The sequence below is a fragment of the Diadema antillarum genome, unplaced genomic scaffold (genome assembly GCF_040938485.1).
Source record: "Diadema antillarum isolate AM-2024a unplaced genomic scaffold, OU_Dant_1.0 seq00001951_RagTag, whole genome shotgun sequence".
Classification (NCBI taxonomy): Eukaryota; Metazoa; Echinodermata; class Echinoidea; order Diadematoida; family Diadematidae; genus Diadema; species Diadema antillarum.
The window spans coordinates 290,972-309,520 of record NW_027272611.1 but is presented as its reverse complement, the minus strand read 5'-3'; the positions used below and the strand labels follow the sequence as shown (position 1 = coordinate 309,520).

Sequence of the window (18,549 nt, the reverse complement as noted above, 5' to 3'; positions counted from 1 at the left end):
TTTATAATGTATTCAAATTGAGACACATATAAGATATGGATGTTTCATTCCCAGGAACATAATAGGTCTAGAGACGAGCTATATTCCATTAACTTGCTCTTCTGAAATGACATTCAATTGCTGGAATCTAGTTTGCATATATTACTTGTTGCTATGTCGGACAGAGCAACCTTTGTTCAAAAGGCAGGCTATAGATGCATACAATATGTTACGAAAACCGCCTTTTCGGTTACGTTTACACGTAGACACGCTTTTACTGTCGAAATTATATCATTTCACGTTTCACAAATTATAACTGCATTTTAAAATTGCAGTCCTATTACTGACAAAGACTGAAGTACGCAAAGAAAATAAGGAAAAGTATAAGATGACGAAGAAAAACTTCATGCATCTTGACGATTAAATATGTCTGTATGTATGTTTGAAAAGTCAACAAGGTCTATACGAGTTGAATGATACGAGTGGTAGAGGAATGAGAGCAGAAACGACGAATAAAGGAATATGTGTCGCTTACCCATGGTCCTAACTTGATAAGATACGTAAAGCACCCCTTGATATGATAAAACACAACAACCGACAAAGGAGATAACTGTCGCTTTTATGGTGGTAGCAGACTTTGTTCAGAGATTTTATACCAGCGGGCCCTCTCGCTGATGTTGTGACAAAAGAATGGAGACCTCTATTGACAGTAATGCGAGTAAACTTTGCTCTCGTGTGAGTGTGTGACATGTGTATTTGTCACGATGGGGCCTGACAGTGCATACATGATGGAGCATTTTTGTTTCATTTTACTTATTGTAGTACGATCGCTACTTTGATACTATTGTGTATAGTTCTGGATTTTTTTTTTACATATTTCTCTGTCAAATCCATCCTTTAGCCTTAAAACTTCCTAGCCTTGTTTGCTCTTTTTTTTTCAATCCCTGGAAGATGTGTCAAAGTTCATTCCAAGCTCTTTTCAGGGTCAAACAGAGAGAAAAAAAGAGAATATTTCCTTTTATAGTTTCCCTTGCTTCCTTAAATCCTTTAGGCCCTTCATTTTCAGAGTCTCATACAGGTACCCTTTTATTGATAGAGTGTGTTTGAACAAGTAGGCGCGCATGTTGACTATGAAAACTATGAGACGTTGTATCTAAGGAGATTAAAAGAGATATTAAAAAAAAAACAGTGGAAAGAATGAGAAGCATATGCGCAAGCAGGAAATGGGAGAGAGAGAGAAGAAAAGACAGAGAGGGTGGTTCAAGTTTGCTATCACAGCAACTCGATGGGTATAATGTGCGATATAGTGCTAACCTGAACAATTGTCATTTTGAGATAATCGCTGTTGAATGTTTGGAAAGTCCAAATTACATTGTACATTAATAAAACATGAATGCGTGCATTTTGACCATCTTATTGGTTGAATTCATATATGATATTTTCACGGAGGTTAGAGTGAAGGATAAGGATTATGGAAATGCATGTAACTCAATTTTGACAAAAGTGTGGGTTAGCACAATATTGCACCTACCCCCTCATATCTCTAGACTTGAAAACATGTCGCTCTTGTGGATTCTTATCATGTCTGTCCGAGTTTGACTTCAATCGCATGTAGGTTATATTACAAGATACAAGACCTGTAAGTCGTATTATCCCTTCTACGAACAAAAGAACGTCACGCAATTTTATACGGTTGAAGAACAATGATTACCAAGATTGTGAATGAAATCTTACCGGAATACGATTTTGAATAAATGAATGAACAATAATGAACAACTAACCCCGTGTCACTCAACTACTACGCTCCCTTCTTGCATCAAGAATAACGGGTGGATTTTTTTTTTCGGAGTTCGAATAAAAATAATTCACTAGAAATCTATAGCATTGTTTCCACCTTCCGGAAGTTTCCGTTTTATCATTCCGAGGAAAGGTCTAAATGACCTATGACCCCCACAATATACCAGCTTATGAAAGGAATCTAATCTTCTCAGTTGTGAAAGAGACACAAGGAGTTTTACTGAAGGGAAACGAATCTATACACTTTCAAGACTATTATGATATAACGTATACATAGAATTCAATAATTATGCATTCACCAAATAATGCGGTAATTCATTTATGTCAGTTCAAGCATTTTGTTATGATTTTATGAGAACTTTCTCTTGCTTTTTCTAGGGGCAGCTTCGGTCTATGCATCTCTTCAAAATGACTCGCATAGCCAGTTCTTTAACAATAAAATTACAGTACATTCCCCTCTGAGTGTAGGCACAGGTGCGCTCAAGCAATCTTGCTCATTAAAATCAGAAAATTAACAACAAAAAGAAGTTTAATTCTGTATTACAACGTAGCCTTTAATCAAGCTTACTGAAATTTGATATATCTGAAAAAACCCCCGATAAGGTGCAATGGAGAGCACATGAGGAAGTGCAATGATTCAGCCATTCATCGTCATGGAAACTGGTTTTAGACAACCTTTTGTTTCCCGAATGTCTGTGAATACAATTGCCTAACCATGTGCGATGATATCTTGTTTGGAGCCAGCACGGTTATAAGCGATAACAAGAAGAACGTGGCCTTTAAGTGACCTTAAAGGACGCCTTTAAGTGACCTTAAAGGAAACCAGAACCCGAAGAGAAATGTGGATTGAGTGAAAACAGCAACATTAGTAGAAGACATCTGTGAAAGTTTGAGGAAAATCAGACAATTGATGCAAAAGTTATGAATTTTTAAAGTTTTGGTGTTGGAACCGCTGGATGAGGAGACTACTAGAGGTTATGATGTCATTGTGTGGACATAAGGAAAATATAAAGGGAATTCCACAAAAAAAAAAATCACTTTTCTAGCATAATGAAAGAGCACTTGACTAACCGCTTTCAGAAAGCAGGGGGAATAATTGTACCCTTGATATATGTCAGTATCAAGTTGATGGAACGTGTGATTTTCATGAAAATTCAATTTTTGTGGAATTCCCTTTATATTTTCTTTATATTGTCCGCACATGACGCCATAACCCCTAGCAGTCTCCTCATCCAGCGGTTCCAACACTAAAACTTGAATTCATAACTGTCTTTTGCATCGATTGTCCGATTTTCCTCAAACTTTCACTGATGTGTTCTCCTAATATTGCTGCTTTCACTCAATCCACATTTCTCTTTGGGTTTTGGTTTCCTTTAAGCGCCCCTCTATGTTGTTAGAATATCTGTCGCACTTGATCGTGGTGAAACCGCGTGTGTCTTTCTTTGTCGGAATTGGAACAAGTCTACTCCGGTTTATTAAATATCTGGACTCTGGGACCATCGGTCTGTTTCGGACCCTTGGTCTAGAGGGACTCCCCCACACGACCACCAGGAGCTTCCTGTGGACAGATAACTGACCTTTGAGGTTCACTACAAAAGATTACTGAAGTGCACACAGGGAGGGGAGGGGGAGGGGGAGGGAGGGAGGGATTTGACAGAATAGATCGACATAACCAGCACAGCTGGGATGAATACTTCCCATTGACTTGTGTGCATTGCATATATTCTCTATAGGGCTCACACGGGTAAATAATTCCCCATAGAGACGTGTGTTAAAATTCAAAATTCAAAAATTCTGTAAAATAGCTGGGAGAAATGAGGTGTTTCATCTTCACTAACATGGATAAGTGAGCTATACCCTGTCATTCATCAAATTTCCATGGCGGGTTCTTCAGCTCAAACTCTGTCCAAGGGTCCGCAAAGCCAGACTACGAGTTCTTTTCTCTCAAAAAAAAAAATCACCTATTTTCTGTACATGCACCCATAGTCCCTTCAAATTCCATGAGAAAAGCTTTCATCTTCAAACCAAAATGCAGTTTGTAGAGGAATTCATACTCAACATCTGCAGCTATTCAGTTTTATGCCAAACTGCATTATTGATTTTTAATTATTTTTCTTTATTTATTTTTGTATCTTTGGTATGAATTTGTGAAGGGGTCTGGGACATTCCATTTTATTTACAGGTGTGAGCCCTATAGTATACGCAACCACTGGAATCATCTCCGAGAAAACGCAAACGAGGGCGCCTTCCATTTTTAGAACAGGAGCGCAGTCAGTGGTACAATGTAATGTCAACTGGTATCATGGTCCTGTAGTAACGCGAGAACTAAGAAGACACGACAGATTTTAGTCCTTTGTGCCGAGTAATTCCAATGATCTCTAAGACTTCTAAGGGTCCCTTTACAATGCACTTTGTAAAAAATAAAAAAAAATCCGCTGTTTGTTGGAAAGTATAAAGCCTGTTAATAAAATGACCTATACGTATAACGTGAGGTCAATGTGTCGAACAAAATTGAAATCATTACATGTTTCTGCTCCAATAGCGCCATCTACCTACAATTTTTCTATTAAATCATGTTGATATCTTCCAGCCAAAGTTAACCTTTTGTAATGTTAAACCTGACAGAATATGCAATTTAAGGGCGCCTGGAAGACGGCTTAACCATGTAAAACAATGAATGTTACAAGTATAACATTTAAATTGTATCATTTCACTTCTGAAACATCGTATCTGGTGGAAATTGATAATCGTATATAGCAGGTGAGTTCCGGCGCCTGTGGGATTGGTTCGGACGGAAGTGACAAACAATATTTTGAGAACAAGTTCACCTTCACAACATACATGGAGATTAAAAGAATGTAGTGATAATAGAAGAACACATCAGTGAAAGTTTGAGAAAATCAGACAATCCGTTGAAAAGTTTTGCATTTTTTTTTCCATGCCACTATTGTTGAATGAGAAGACTGCTACAGTTTTTGATGTCACATGTGTATAAAGATATAAATAAAATACATAGAAAATTAGACTCTTTTCACTTTTCTCGTATTAAAAAAAAAAACAAAAAAAGAAGAAGAGAGGGATAGGCAGGTAAAGGTCTTTGTTACCCCCCCCCCCCTCCGTTACATGGAAAGAATCTAAGGGGGATTCTTTGAAAATTGAAATTCGTGGGACTCATGACTTCTTTTTCCGATTTTTTGTTCTTCAATTTTTTATCTTTTCGTTTTCTGACGAGCCGAAATTGATGTGTGTGTTTGTGTGTGTGTGTGCATATATGTGTATGTGTATGGGGGGCTGCTTGATGTGGCAGCTTTCCTCTTCTTGTGTTAGGGTCTATTTCATTTTTCCTCCCGACACGTGTGTACCCTTTCACAGCTCTTTCGGAACTTACCGAGGTTGACCAAAAAATTTTATATTTTACCTTGTTCGATGGACTGTCTCGTAAGTGTGTATATGCATGTATACATATGATTATGGGCGTATCATTACGTGTGTGTGTGTGTGTGTGTGTGTGTGTGTGTGTGTGTGCGTTTGGCTGGTTTGTTTGTTTGTTTGTTTGTTTGTTTGTTTGTTTGTTTGTTTTTAATGGGTTTTTTTTTTCAGAGGGGAGCATGTTGATACGAACGCTGAGCACCATATAGCCCAGATTCAGTGCCATGGGTCAGCTCCAGATAGGGACTTCCGGTTTTCAGTCTTTCTGGTCCACACCGCCGTGTGCTTCCGGTCGGGAGGGAGAGGGCATCGTATGTATGTCTGACCACCACTGCTCCATTTTTCCTGCAAACCTTTGTCCTAATTAATCCAGGAAAAAGAAAAGACACAAGGCAAGCGAAGTATAAACAGCTATCACACGCGTGTTAATTAAATAAAAATCCCTGAACTATCCAGAAACTCGTACAGCTTCCAGATCGATAGGTAGCGTGGTACAATCTAGTGAGTGCATGTCATACCCCAGGTGTCAACGGTCGAGCGGAGCACGGCAATGATATAGGCATAGGACATCATTACACTCCGTTGACAACGTCTGACCCATCCCGGGTGCAGTCAGCAGTTGAGTATCGCTGTTGGAACACGTTAGTTTTAATTGTGCTCTCAGACTTGGTTTATCTGTCTATTGACAGTTCGATTAGAGCTTTTGAACGATTTGAGCGGATTTGATCACAAATATGTCGATGAAATCAAACAGAGTGTTGCAGGAAATTGGCAAAAATTGGCCCTACTTGGTCATTATCCTCGTACCCATAGTATTCTCCCCCGTCGCCATAGTCTTCAACAATGCGGTAAGTTCAGAAAGCGGTGTTTATCGAGGTAACCAGTTACCTTTAAAGTTTTTTGTCTGTTTTGTTTGTCTGTTTGTTTGTTTGGTCCTTGTTCCCTTTCAGGTTCTAACGTGCGTTTCTTTAACTGTTGCTTCTGCAATAAGGTTGGTAATTGCTATCTAGTGCTTGCGCGTTTGGTTTGTATAATGTTTGGGTTCTTTAGTGTCATCTTTATTATATTTTCCTTGTTATCATGTATTTTTCAATTCATTCTTCTGCATGTTTCTATTGAATTATTCGCTTAAACTATAATCTTTATTGTAAAGGAACCTAGGATAGCATGTCTGTCGACCATTAAAATAGACAAGATGACGAAGTAGGGTAGTAATGCATTTCAGTCCAACAGTCTCGACCCTGAGGAAGACGTAAGTACTATGTATACGTCGGAAATTTGATCTGAATAAATAGCAATGTTGGACTGAAATGCATTACTATACCCTACTTCGTCATCTTTTCTGTACTGTTACCAATACGCGGACTACAAACATCATTATATATATATATATATATATATATATATATATATATATATATATGTTAATATATATTATATATATGTATGTATATGTATATATATATATATATATATATATATGTATATATATATATATATATATATACAGTAATGTATCCGACTACATATTGGCATTAAATCCTCTGCCTACACTGTCACTGACTTTGTCATGTACTAACTGGTGCACGTCACGAGTTTGACACCCACGAATCAAACAGCCCACGAGTCATAAAGCCCATGAGTTTGACATTAGGCAAACGAGGCCCACGAGTAAACTGACACATTAAGCCCCGTATTGTAATGTCAAACTCGTGGGCTGTTTTTATGTAGTGTCAAACGTATGGGACGTATTTGGCTATAGTGTCGAACTCATGGGCTGTGTGTCTCATGGACCTTTTTTTTTCAATGCTGTTGTTTGACTCGTGGGTGTCTGCCTTGTGGGATAACCCCGTTCTAACTCTGTGGGAAATTGTCATATTTCATTGTTAAATTATTTCTATTTCTATGCTTTAAAGAAACGAGATTGATATCCCGTTCAGCCACAGTGCTCCTCCATGATGTTATAGTATACTGTTTTATTTCTAGATTTCAGCGCCACAAACCTTGTTATCTCTTTCGTGATGACTTCAGATGTCGCCAAAAGTCATTAGCATTGCATGAAGTCTAGTTGAGGGTATAGAATACTGATGTTGCTGCTGCTTCTACAACTTTTACTGTACCACAACTGCCATGACTATACAGTGGGGTCTAGAGACCTACATGTAGTTTAGGCTGTTGAGGTACCGGAAGTTGTAATACTGCAATTACTTCTGCTGCTATAGAAGTAGGATCCTACTGCGCCCTAAAATAGGCACCTAACCATGCTAAATGGGATGACATGATGCCCTTTACTTTGCCTCCCAATAATTATTTGTCACACAAGCATCTATTTTTTTTTTTGTACGAGAGGAAAAGAATGTGAAAACGTGCTCCATATATTTTCATGAAAAAAATATTGCTTCAGAAAGAGAGAGAGAGAAAGTGAGAGAGAGAGCGAGAGAGAGAGAGAGAATAGAATTGGACTCATAATTATGGCAACATTACTGCTTATTATCAATAATGAGTAGTCGAAAGAGAAAAGTGAGGATTACGTTTCGTGAGAAGAGAGTATTCTGCACTCTGCAGCATTCTGAGTATACCTTACGTCACATCTGAAGTGGTGATTTTACCTCGCTATGTTCTGAATCACCTAACCATGATCATCTTTTCAGGCGTTTTACATTATTAAGGAAGAGCATATATAAGATTTTTCTTTTCTCTAACTTTCCATCTAACGCCAGATTCTTCCCCGAGTTCAAGTATTGTCTGTATATTAATCTTTATAGCGTGATTCGAGAGTCACTCCTGAAAACTGAGTGAGTTCGAAGATTCGGAGAGATCATAGATCATCTATTTCCATAATTATCCTAGTATATCCCTACTGGAAAGAACACAGTGTCCCACAGTGTGGTCACAGTGTGGTCACATAGTCGACTATGTGAAAACGCTCGAATTTAACAGTGTAGAGATTATTCCACACTGTGGTTTGGTTTTCACGGAGTGTTTACATGGTAATGTTCTGTGTCACTGTGAATTGATGATTCACAATATGTTCACACTGTTAAAATGCTCGAACTTAACAGTGTGAAGAGATTTCACACTGTGTTCACATTGTGTTCACACCGTGTTTCTCACACTGTAGTATGGGACACTGAGTTCTTTCCAGTAGGGATATGTTTACCAATTGTGCAGTGTTTGAATGAACGAAAAAAAGTAATGGCGATGTTTGTGCACATTCATACATGAAGTATAAATTTATGTTATGTTTATCGACCCAGCTGATCAGAATGGGGGCAATGTATACCTAATCTACAGCAAGTTTCCGTACAATTAAGTATAGTATCAACCTGACACATTAAACCCTCTATTGTGTACTTTGAAATTTGGAGACACATAAAATGTCTATACAAAGAATGAGAGGGGAAAAACAGAGACGAGAAAATGTTCATGGTTTATGGTTGCTTTACAGTAGTTTTAGTGATCAAAGTGTCATCTGCCTTATGGGCAGTGCAGCTTCTGTCATAGTCACATATTGAGATACACAATATAACAATCTTTTCATTCTTTGCAAACATTATGAAGCAATTCTATACAAACATAGAGTATTCACTTTATTGTCATATATATACACTTCAATTTTCATACGTGAAATCTTTAGGACTTGATTTATATCACAGATTTATATGAGTGAGCAATGTAACTTCCATCTTAAAAAAAAATTATTTTGCAATATCATTGTCTACCGCCTTCCTCTTTTTAGCGATTGTTTTGGTATTACATCTCTCTCTCTCTCTCTCTCTCTCTCTCCCTCTCACGCCCGCGTATATCAATAAAGAGTAATCCGCACTGCTTCTGCTATATAATGGTATTAGTAGTACTAGTCATAAGAGTCGTAGTGGGTGCTGTTCTGTTCGTTATTCCGAAGGTTCGTTATTCCGAAGGTTCATTAACCCGAAACACATAAATTCCCTATACCTAGAGGTTCGTTAATAAGAAAATGAAGAAGGGTTCGTCAATCCAAACATTTGTGGCGTTATTCCGAAGGTTCGTTATTCCGAAGGTTCGTTGATCCGAAAATGAAATGGAGTTCGTAACGAACCTTCGGAATAACGAGCCTTATATCTTTTTCGGATTAACCAACCTTCGGAATAACAAACATCATTTCATTTTCAGAGTAACGAACCTTCGGAATAACGAATCTTCGGAATAACGAACCTTCGGAACAACGAACCTTCGAAATAACGAACCTTCGGAATAAAGAACCTTCGGAATTCCGAACTGTAACCGTAGTATTAGTAGTACTATAGTAGAAGTTATAATTTACAGTATTCCTTTCTTTCCGTCCCTTTCATATTCGTTTATGCATTTCGAGACACGTGCCTTTTCAATGGCACACATTCATTTATGATCTTCATACTTTACGTCACAGAGTTGTCATCTCAATTATGTTCGGAATCACCAAACCCTGATTATATTTCCAGACGTTTTACACTTGAGGAAGAGCTTATACATTTTTTTTTCTCTCCCTAGTTTTCCATCCAGAACGCCAGAACTCTCTATGAGTTCAAGTAGTATTATATAGATCGTTGTAACTTGATTTGAGAGTCACTCCTGAAAACAGAATGAATTCAAAGACTCAGAAATATCATAGATGATTTATTTCACATCCGGGTATGCTTACCACTTGTCAGCAATAGTCAGCAAACGGTATAATCAACCATGAAGGTACACTATGTCTGTATACTTGAATGAACTTGGTTGGATGCACGAAAAGAGTACTGTCGATGCTTGTGCACATAAATATGCTTGATGTTCAATCATGTAATACCGACCTAGTTGATCAGATATTGGGGGCAATGTAATCTAGAACAAGTTTCCCAGTAGCATCAACATGACATATAAAAATGTGAACCTCAATTTTGTGTACTTTGAAATTTGAGACACATAAAATGTGTAGATAAAGAATAAGATCGAGGAATAAGACAAGGGCAAAAATGTTCCTGGTTGCTTTACGGTTGTTTTCGTAATCAAATTGTCATCGCAACCCTGCAGCAGAATTTTACAGCTCCTTTCATAGACACAATGTATACACATTATAAAATTGTTTGAATTCTTTGCAAACAGTCTGAAGTGGTTTTTATACAAACATAGAGTTATACTAACTTACGTCATAATACACTGCAATTTTCATTTGTGCAATCTTAGGACTTGCCATACCAGACATTTATGAGTGAGCAACGTAATATATTGGCATCGTAGAATAGATAACTTTACAAATGCATGCCATCTCGTCATTTTTAGCTATTGTTTTCCTTTAATGATAAGACTGTGGTATATTACATCTCTCTTTCTCTCTCTCCCTCCCTCTCTTTCTGTCTCTCTTCTTTTCATTTCATTTCATTTATTTCATTTCCAACAATGCAAAACATTTTCATACACAAAATAACACAATATCAATACAATGTAGTAACAAATAAAAATACGTGAAATTAAGAGTACTACTCATCACAAAAACAGATGAAATTGAATTGAAATTAAAGTTGCAGGAAATGGAGGAGACATTTTGAAAAGCTAAGCTTGTATCTTGCAGTCTCCCCGTGGACAAAATAACTAAATAACATCAAGGAAGCAAGTTGATAGATATATAATAAAAAAGTGCCCAACACATATAGACCTATACAAACAAACAAACACAAGCGAAGATCTCTTGTTAAAGAGAAAGAGACGTGTGTGCTACAGCATGGAGCTAGCCGCAGAGTTCCGTTTTAGCTCCATGGTAGTCTCAGGAGTAATAGAAGTATTACAAGTTGTGGTAGTATATTAGTATGGTAGTAGCATTAGTAGTAGTAGTAGTAATAGTAGTATGTAGTAGTAGTAGTAGTAGTAGTAGTAGTAGTAGTAGTAGTAGTAGTAGTAGTACTAGCAGTGGTAGAATAAGAAGTATCAGTATTCGTAGTAGTCGTAGTATTAGTATTAGTAGTAGTAGTAGTAGAAGTAGTAGCAGTAGTAGCAGTAGTAGTAGCAGTCGTTGTAGTAGTTGTAGTAGCAACAGAAGCAGTATAGCAGTAATGGTAGTTAGTAACAAAAGTTATTTTACAATATCCCTTCCTTGCCGTCATGTTCATTGAGTTATGTGCATTTCGAGACAAATGGCCTTTTTTGAAATCACACACATTTATGATTTTGTGCTATCGGATTATCTCTTTCTTTTTTTCTCTCTCTCTTGCTTTTTTAGTGGAACACTGTTTTCCATCTTTATGATTATTTACTATTTTTGTTGTCATGGCAAAGTGCATTGTTTCTTTTTCATGACACCATTCGTGCATATACTTTATTCGAAAAAAAAAAATGTCTTTATTAGACGAATGTAAGACAAACTGAAAAAATTGTACCACTTGGGATCATGTACCCTTTTTTTTTCTTTTTTGGATGATGGAAATAAATAAACTATTGAATTGAATTGAATTTCTGTATTAACAGGCTCCCAATATAATAGCTCATCTATAGCAGCACACATATAGTCTTGCTTAGAATTTATTCCCATCCAGTTTACACTACCATTACAATGTCTGTCCATCAGTTGAACATAATCATTATGCAAGCAAGTTTCATACTCAGAGAGTACATTGTATGTTTGATAAAATGAACCCAGAGATTATTACTGTGACACTGTAGAACGCAGAATTGAATATTTCGCCGCAATGACCTACTATACGGTTGTTAGCGCTTAATCATTTTCTGCATTTCACTGTCAATCCATTAACATTTCATTCCAGTTCGTACATTCTAAACACTCATGAAACTTTCTCTGGTCCAGTTCCAAATCTTATATTGTCTTTATTTGTCTTTAATCCGCTGTCTCCGATGTCTGCTTTGTGGGGTACCATGCACACTGTCTCACCAGTCCCCTCATACAACTTTTAATCTCTCCCTCTCTCTTACATCATTCATATGCTGAGTACTATACATACTGATTGTGCATTTAAGGTCCTTCATTGCAATCATGACTGCCGATTGTGTGTTTGTGCATAAAACAAAGATTCTGCAAAAGAGTTGGGAATGATTAAAAAAGAAAGAAAGAAAGATGCAGGTGCTGTGTGTCTTTAAGATTAAGATACCTTCACTGGAACTTTGATGTCTGAGCCTAAAGTCCACTCTCCCTGCCAGTTTTGTCTGCCCAGCAAGCAGACTCAACACGGCCCGCCATGTTTGCCACTTGAAACCATAATAAACAGATTAAGAATTTGAATAAAGGAGCTTGCTTTAACAGAAAAAGAGAGAGAGTGTGTGTGTGTGTGCAAGTGTGCAGTTGTAGATGTAAGAGTTCTCTTTGGGAGAGAAAGTACTAGTAAACAACAATGCGATTACTTTCACTTCGTTGATCATCGATTGCAGGGGGGTGTTTCATAAAGCTGTTCGTAAAGTTGCGAACGACTTACGAGCGACTGGTAATCAGTTCTTGCGCTGCATTATGGAAATTCTGATAAGTATAGCACAAAGGAATTTATGTCGTTACTCGTGATCACATGTATTTTGTTAATTTACGTTTTTGAAATTATTACAAATATGTTCTACTATTGCATTGTATATCATTTCTATGTTTATTCAATGGAAATGAAAAATGAAGTTGATTGAGGTGATTATGCTAATTCCATGCACCCTCTCCAAATATCAATCTCTCAACATCCTCTCCCAACATCAACCGCATCCAATATTAATGATTCTAAATGACTTCCCAATAATCCACTGAAAGACCTCTGTCTTGTCTAACCACTGTTCCACGAAACAAGTTCTTCAAAATGACCGCCCATTTCCTATTCGATCGTTTCAGACTTTATTCATTTACGTTTAGACTGGATGATATGTTAATACCTATCATAGTACACTAGTCTTTACACACCAGGGAGTGAGTTATTTGAACAAGCTAGTTTTTAAACACTCTCGTAGGCAAGAGGCAAAGCTGACTATATCAGGCCTGTTCCTATATTCCTTAGTGAATGACTCCAATGGTGTATAAGTATTATGGCCCAGTAATATTTTTCGTATTTTAAACAAAGCCCAACACTGCTGTAAACAGACCTTTGTGTTATATATTAATGTAGATTCAATTCAATTCAATTCAAAGTTTATTTCATTTTTCGACAAAACATATAAGTTACACTTCTTTTGACAACAGAGAATAAGGTAAACAGAACCTTATGTATCGAAAAGAATGTAAAACAATTGAGGAGGACCTTATAGTAATTATACATTGTAGTAAAAAAAAAACAGAAGTGATCGAAATAAAGTACATGTATAACTTTGCTTAAAGTGCGAAAAATGGAGAGACCCACTAAAAAGACAGAGCTTGTAGAATGTGGGCCCCTCTGGAATAATAACATCAATGGAAAGATTAATTGAAGCATCATAAATAAAAAAGGAGAGAAAAAAAAAAGAGGAAGAAGTCTGGAAGCCCACTGAGAATTAGATTCACAGATAAATACACTTACTATCATAGACGTGAACAACATAGGACAAGACTAGACAACAAAACAACTGCTGGAGAAAAGGCTGTACGGGACAAAACGGGATGGACAAGACAAGACAATCAGGTGAAGTTTCACCTAATTTGTATATTGCAATTTGGTATTGTAGTGTATGACAAATATGAAAATGAATTGAAATTGGAATTGAAATATATAGGCCTACATTATATATGTGTATGTGTATCTATACCGTGTGTATGTATATAACATATATATATATATATATATATATATATATATATATATATATATATATATATATATATATATATATTTACACTAAAGTTTGATAGGAGGGAGAGGGGCTGCCCCTTGACCCTGTATACCAGGGGCAGCTAGACGCTTGCTTTTTTGTTTTTTGTATACATTCCAATATGTGCACGTTCATGACACCAAGTTTCTACATTATACTTGTGTCTTGTATTCAGAAGTGACGACCAGTCATTCTAGCGTCTATTAGCTAGTCTTTATTCGTTTGAACATATTTTGGTATTGGATGATTATGAATCATTATAAATTATACTGATAGGTGAATTCTGTAACTTGTATCGTTTTACGTTTAACGATGCTTCATGCCAAGACGACTCAAGTATTTCGGTCCATGATTTCAGCCAAAAACATAGTTGTCAGAAAGGCTACATCGCAAGAATCTACCAAGAAACTTGTCTGGCTGACGCGATTTATCAGGACAATGAGTTTGTTCTTTGTTTGTTTGTTTGTTTTTTAGTAATATATTTGAAGGGTTTGCTTCCAAAAGGCACTAAATCCATTGAAAATGATGGATTTAGCGCCTTTTGGAGGCAAGCTCTTCATTTTACACATCAAAAGTGAGAAGTAATTTCGATCGTAAAACAAGACTTATTCCTGAAGAGTCTTCCGCGTTCAGCATTATCGGTAGGGAGGACGTTATACGTGACCATTGCTCGTAACCTGGCAATCGTATTTTCCAACAAGCTGCATGCGAGACACTACACTGCGATGGAGATCGGTGCATATTCTGTGGCCCTTTTGGCTGATATTTCGCACTTTCGTCATTATCCAGCTTGAAATCGTGTTATACCTATTCTTACAACGGTTTTTTTTTTGTTGCACATTTCTTATGCAAATGTGTACATTTTAAAGCATAGATAGACAGTTTTGCTGTTATAATGAGAAATATGTTTTCGCTTTAACTGAGCGCTTCTCGAATTACAATTTGTGTATGTCTTTTTATTTCTCTTCCTAAACGAAATTTGCCGTGACAACTACTCTTTTCATGCTTGGGAATAAAGTGGGTCGCAATCAGCTAGTTCAAACGACATATCGAACGCAATCTGAGGTGGGCCAGGAACATCGTAATAGGAAAAGCCTCCATGGGCCTTTTTAATGAATAATGCTTACATGCCATGTTTCTGAACGGATGTCCGGTGCCTGGTGCTGCAAGTTCAATAAGTTACAAGTCATGAAACAGCTTGACAGTACAACACTACCGACCATGTTGCTCGTTCGGATGATTACTCTGTTCTATTGTTGCATTTTACCCCCCCCCCCCCACACACACACACACATCCATTTCGCCAGGAGCTTGCAGTGAAATTCAGATCCATGTCTTAATTGAGTTTATAGTCAAAAGACTTACGTAAAACAAATTACTATATACTATCAATAATGATAAAACGAAATATAGAACGAAGATCCGTGTGTAAGCCAGAGTGATGCCTATTAGACATCAGTCATGTTATCCCCATTTTCGCATGATGTGAGGAATTTTTCAGGAATTTTAACCATATCTGTAACTCTATAGTATTCTATCTTTTCTTTTTTTAATTCTGCTTGAACATATAGTAAAACTTTGTGCATATAGAGATTGCAAAACTGAGAGAGACAAAAATGAAGTGTTTAGAAAGAGTATGATAATAATATAGTCTTCTTTATCAAGACAATAGTGCTGTCTTCAGTGTTACAACTGCCCTACCAGGGCCCTGCCAATAGGCCATTATTATACCATGGCGTTGCCACTATACTCATTATCTGTTTATACCACTGGGTCAAGAGGGACATGGTGGGTAAAAACATCTTGTCCAAGGACGTGTATAGGCAATTAATGGGATTCGAACATGGGACCTCCTATTGAAAGTCAGGAGTTTTTTCCAATATGTATAATAATATGCCACAGCACTCCCACAGACGTTTAACTCTATCATAGGCTCTGACAATTAGTTGCTTGTGCGCCATATGGGTATCATGTTGAGATGTATATGAGATGTATACAGAGGCCCGAGGGAATTAACAACACCTCGGGATTTTTTTTTTTTTTTGACTTTTGCATATAGAACATCTATGATATGCTTATACCTGTACTGGGCACAAAGTTCCGGAGTTTGTAGTGATTGAGATGAGGAGTAAGATTTTTTTTCTTCAAAAATTCATACCAAAAAAAAATCACAATGTTAAAGGATGATGTCATAACAGATTCACATAAGCATACATGATTGCAGACTCAAGGAAGCAGAACCAAAGAAAAAAGCTTGCAGGAATTGGAACCACATTGGTGAACTTGTTGCGCAATTCATATCATAATGGAATTCCATTGCTACATTTCTGGAATATGTGAGTCTCCTATGATATGTCATCATCCTCGTTCAGTGTATCATATTTTGGGTTTTGCAGAGTACTGGTTTATCTGCTGAAGGACCGCAACAAATTCCACAAATCTATACATGGCACTACCGATTTATGCAATAATCTACATGATGTGAATTTGGATTCTATAGGGCAATTTCCCCCGGACAATAATTACCCCGACCCTTCCCCTGACCCTAACCCTAACCCTAATCCTAATCCTGAACCTAATCCTAACCCGAACTCACAAACCTTAACCATAAACCTAACCTTATCCCTAACCCAGACTCCTAACCCTATCTTAACCCTAACCCTATCCCTACCCAAACTCCTAACCCTAACCCTAATCTTCACCTTCCCTCTAACCCTATCACTTATCAGTATTTAAGGAGTCTATAGGGCTTTTTACACTTGTAAATTTTTGCTTAGTCCCGTACCAACGGTGGGGCTGGGGGGGGGGGGGGGGGCTTAGCCCCACCGTTGGTACGGGACTATCCTTAGCCCACTTTCTGTTTACACTCGTTTTTGCCAAAGTGGGCTAGCCCCACCGATAATCCCGTACTATCTGGCCCTGCAAAATAGCAGGGTTAGCACCGCAATTGCGGTGCCAAGCAAGTGAGTGTAAACAGAACGAAAAAATAATCCTGGGCTAAGCGACGGAGACGAAGTCCGACCCTCACTGACCAATCAGAAACGAGGTAATCAAGTGCTGCCGGTGCGTGCGTGTACGTGTACAGTACACAGCGTATAAAATCATGAATATTCATGTGGTTTGGAAAGTCCTGGGCTAAGAAAAACGAGTGTAAAGGTCAGTTTTCTCCTTAGCCCCGGACAAGAGATAGTACGGGACTAATTGGCGAGTGTAAAAAGCTGAAAAAATTGGTACGGGACTAACGATAGTCCTGGGTCAGAGAAAGTCCGGGGTTAAGAAACACAAGGTAGTGTAAAAAGGGCTATTGTCCTCGAGGGTAATTGCCCTGAAACGGTGGATTTAATGTCTTTTCATTCTTGCAGATTGGTTACACAGCCTACTCAATCCTCATCATGGCGGCCTACTGGATGACGGAGTGCATCCCGCTGGCCGCCACCTCCCTCCTCCCCATCTTCCTTTTTCCCGTCTTCGGCGTCATGCAGTCGAAGGACGTGTGCAGCAAGTACCTGACCGACACCAACACTGTCTTCATCGGCGGGCTCATGGTGGCCGCGGCGGTCGAGCACTGGAACCTACACAAACGCATCGCCCTTCGAGTGCTCATGCTGGTTGGAGCGAAGCCGAGATGGTACACACATATCATGTTCTTTGCCATCTCACAGAAATGTTTGTTACTTTAGAATTACGGCAATCCGCAAGTCAGTGTCCATTCATTTCATGAGGGACACACCAATAATTGTTTTCCTAATCATATTACTCAGTGCGAGATACTTACTGAGATCATATTCAGTAAAATACATTTGAAATCATTTCCAAAATATTAATCACCGAAAAAGTAGAAGCAATTTCAATTTCGTTTTACCCCACATCTCGAACATTTCATATTGATAATCCATCATGTCTCCTCTCCTTTATAAATGGCATCAAATGTTTTGTATATACACGTTGACCTGCATCGTTCTGTTACATAGTGTCCTTCCATAATTGGTTACACTTTGTTATTCCGGAGGTCCGTTGTTTCGAAGGTTCGTTAATCCCTCCCCCCCCAAAAAAAAAAAAAAAAAAAATAATAATAATAATAAAAATCGCTATTCCCAAGGTTTATAAATCCGAAAACGAAATAAGGTCCGTGACTCCGAAGGTTCGTTTTATATGCACTTTCTTTTCATTTTCTCTTTAACGAACCTACGAAATAACGTACCTTATTTCGTTTTCGGACAAACGAACTTTCGGAATGAAGAACCTACCGTTAACGATGTAACGTCATAAATGTTCGGATTAATGAACCCTATTTGATTTCTAAGTGAACGAACACGTATAAGGTATGGGGGATTGTTTCGGAACAATGAACCTTCGGAACAACTAATCTTATTTCATATTCTGATTGCCGATCCTTCGGAAAGGCGAATAACGATGTAGGCCTACATGCGTCTGCGACACATAATAATTTCTTGAAGCGTGAAATTCAAAATTTATTACACATTTTCTGTTTCAATGTTATTTTCAATGTTGTTACTGGAAATTAAATGGTGGTGATTGTCATCTTATTTTTTTTTCTAATTATCATTCTCATGACAACCGTCTTTG

At 37.7% G+C, this 18,549-nt stretch overlaps 1 protein-coding gene across 1 annotated transcript in view; it reads left to right on the top strand.

The window, feature by feature from the left end:
• Window positions 1-5,939: 5,939 nt before the first annotated feature.
• LOC139713352 (Na(+)/citrate cotransporter-like) overlaps window positions 5,940-18,549 on the top strand; it is a 38,535-nt gene continuing 25,925 nt past the window's right edge. The window contains exons 1-2 of the mRNA XM_071625094.1: window positions 5,940-6,053; window positions 17,325-17,590. Of these exons, the coding sequence (XP_071481195.1) occupies window positions 5,940-6,053; window positions 17,325-17,590 (380 nt within the window). The remainder of the gene's footprint in view (window positions 6,054-17,324; window positions 17,591-18,549) is intronic.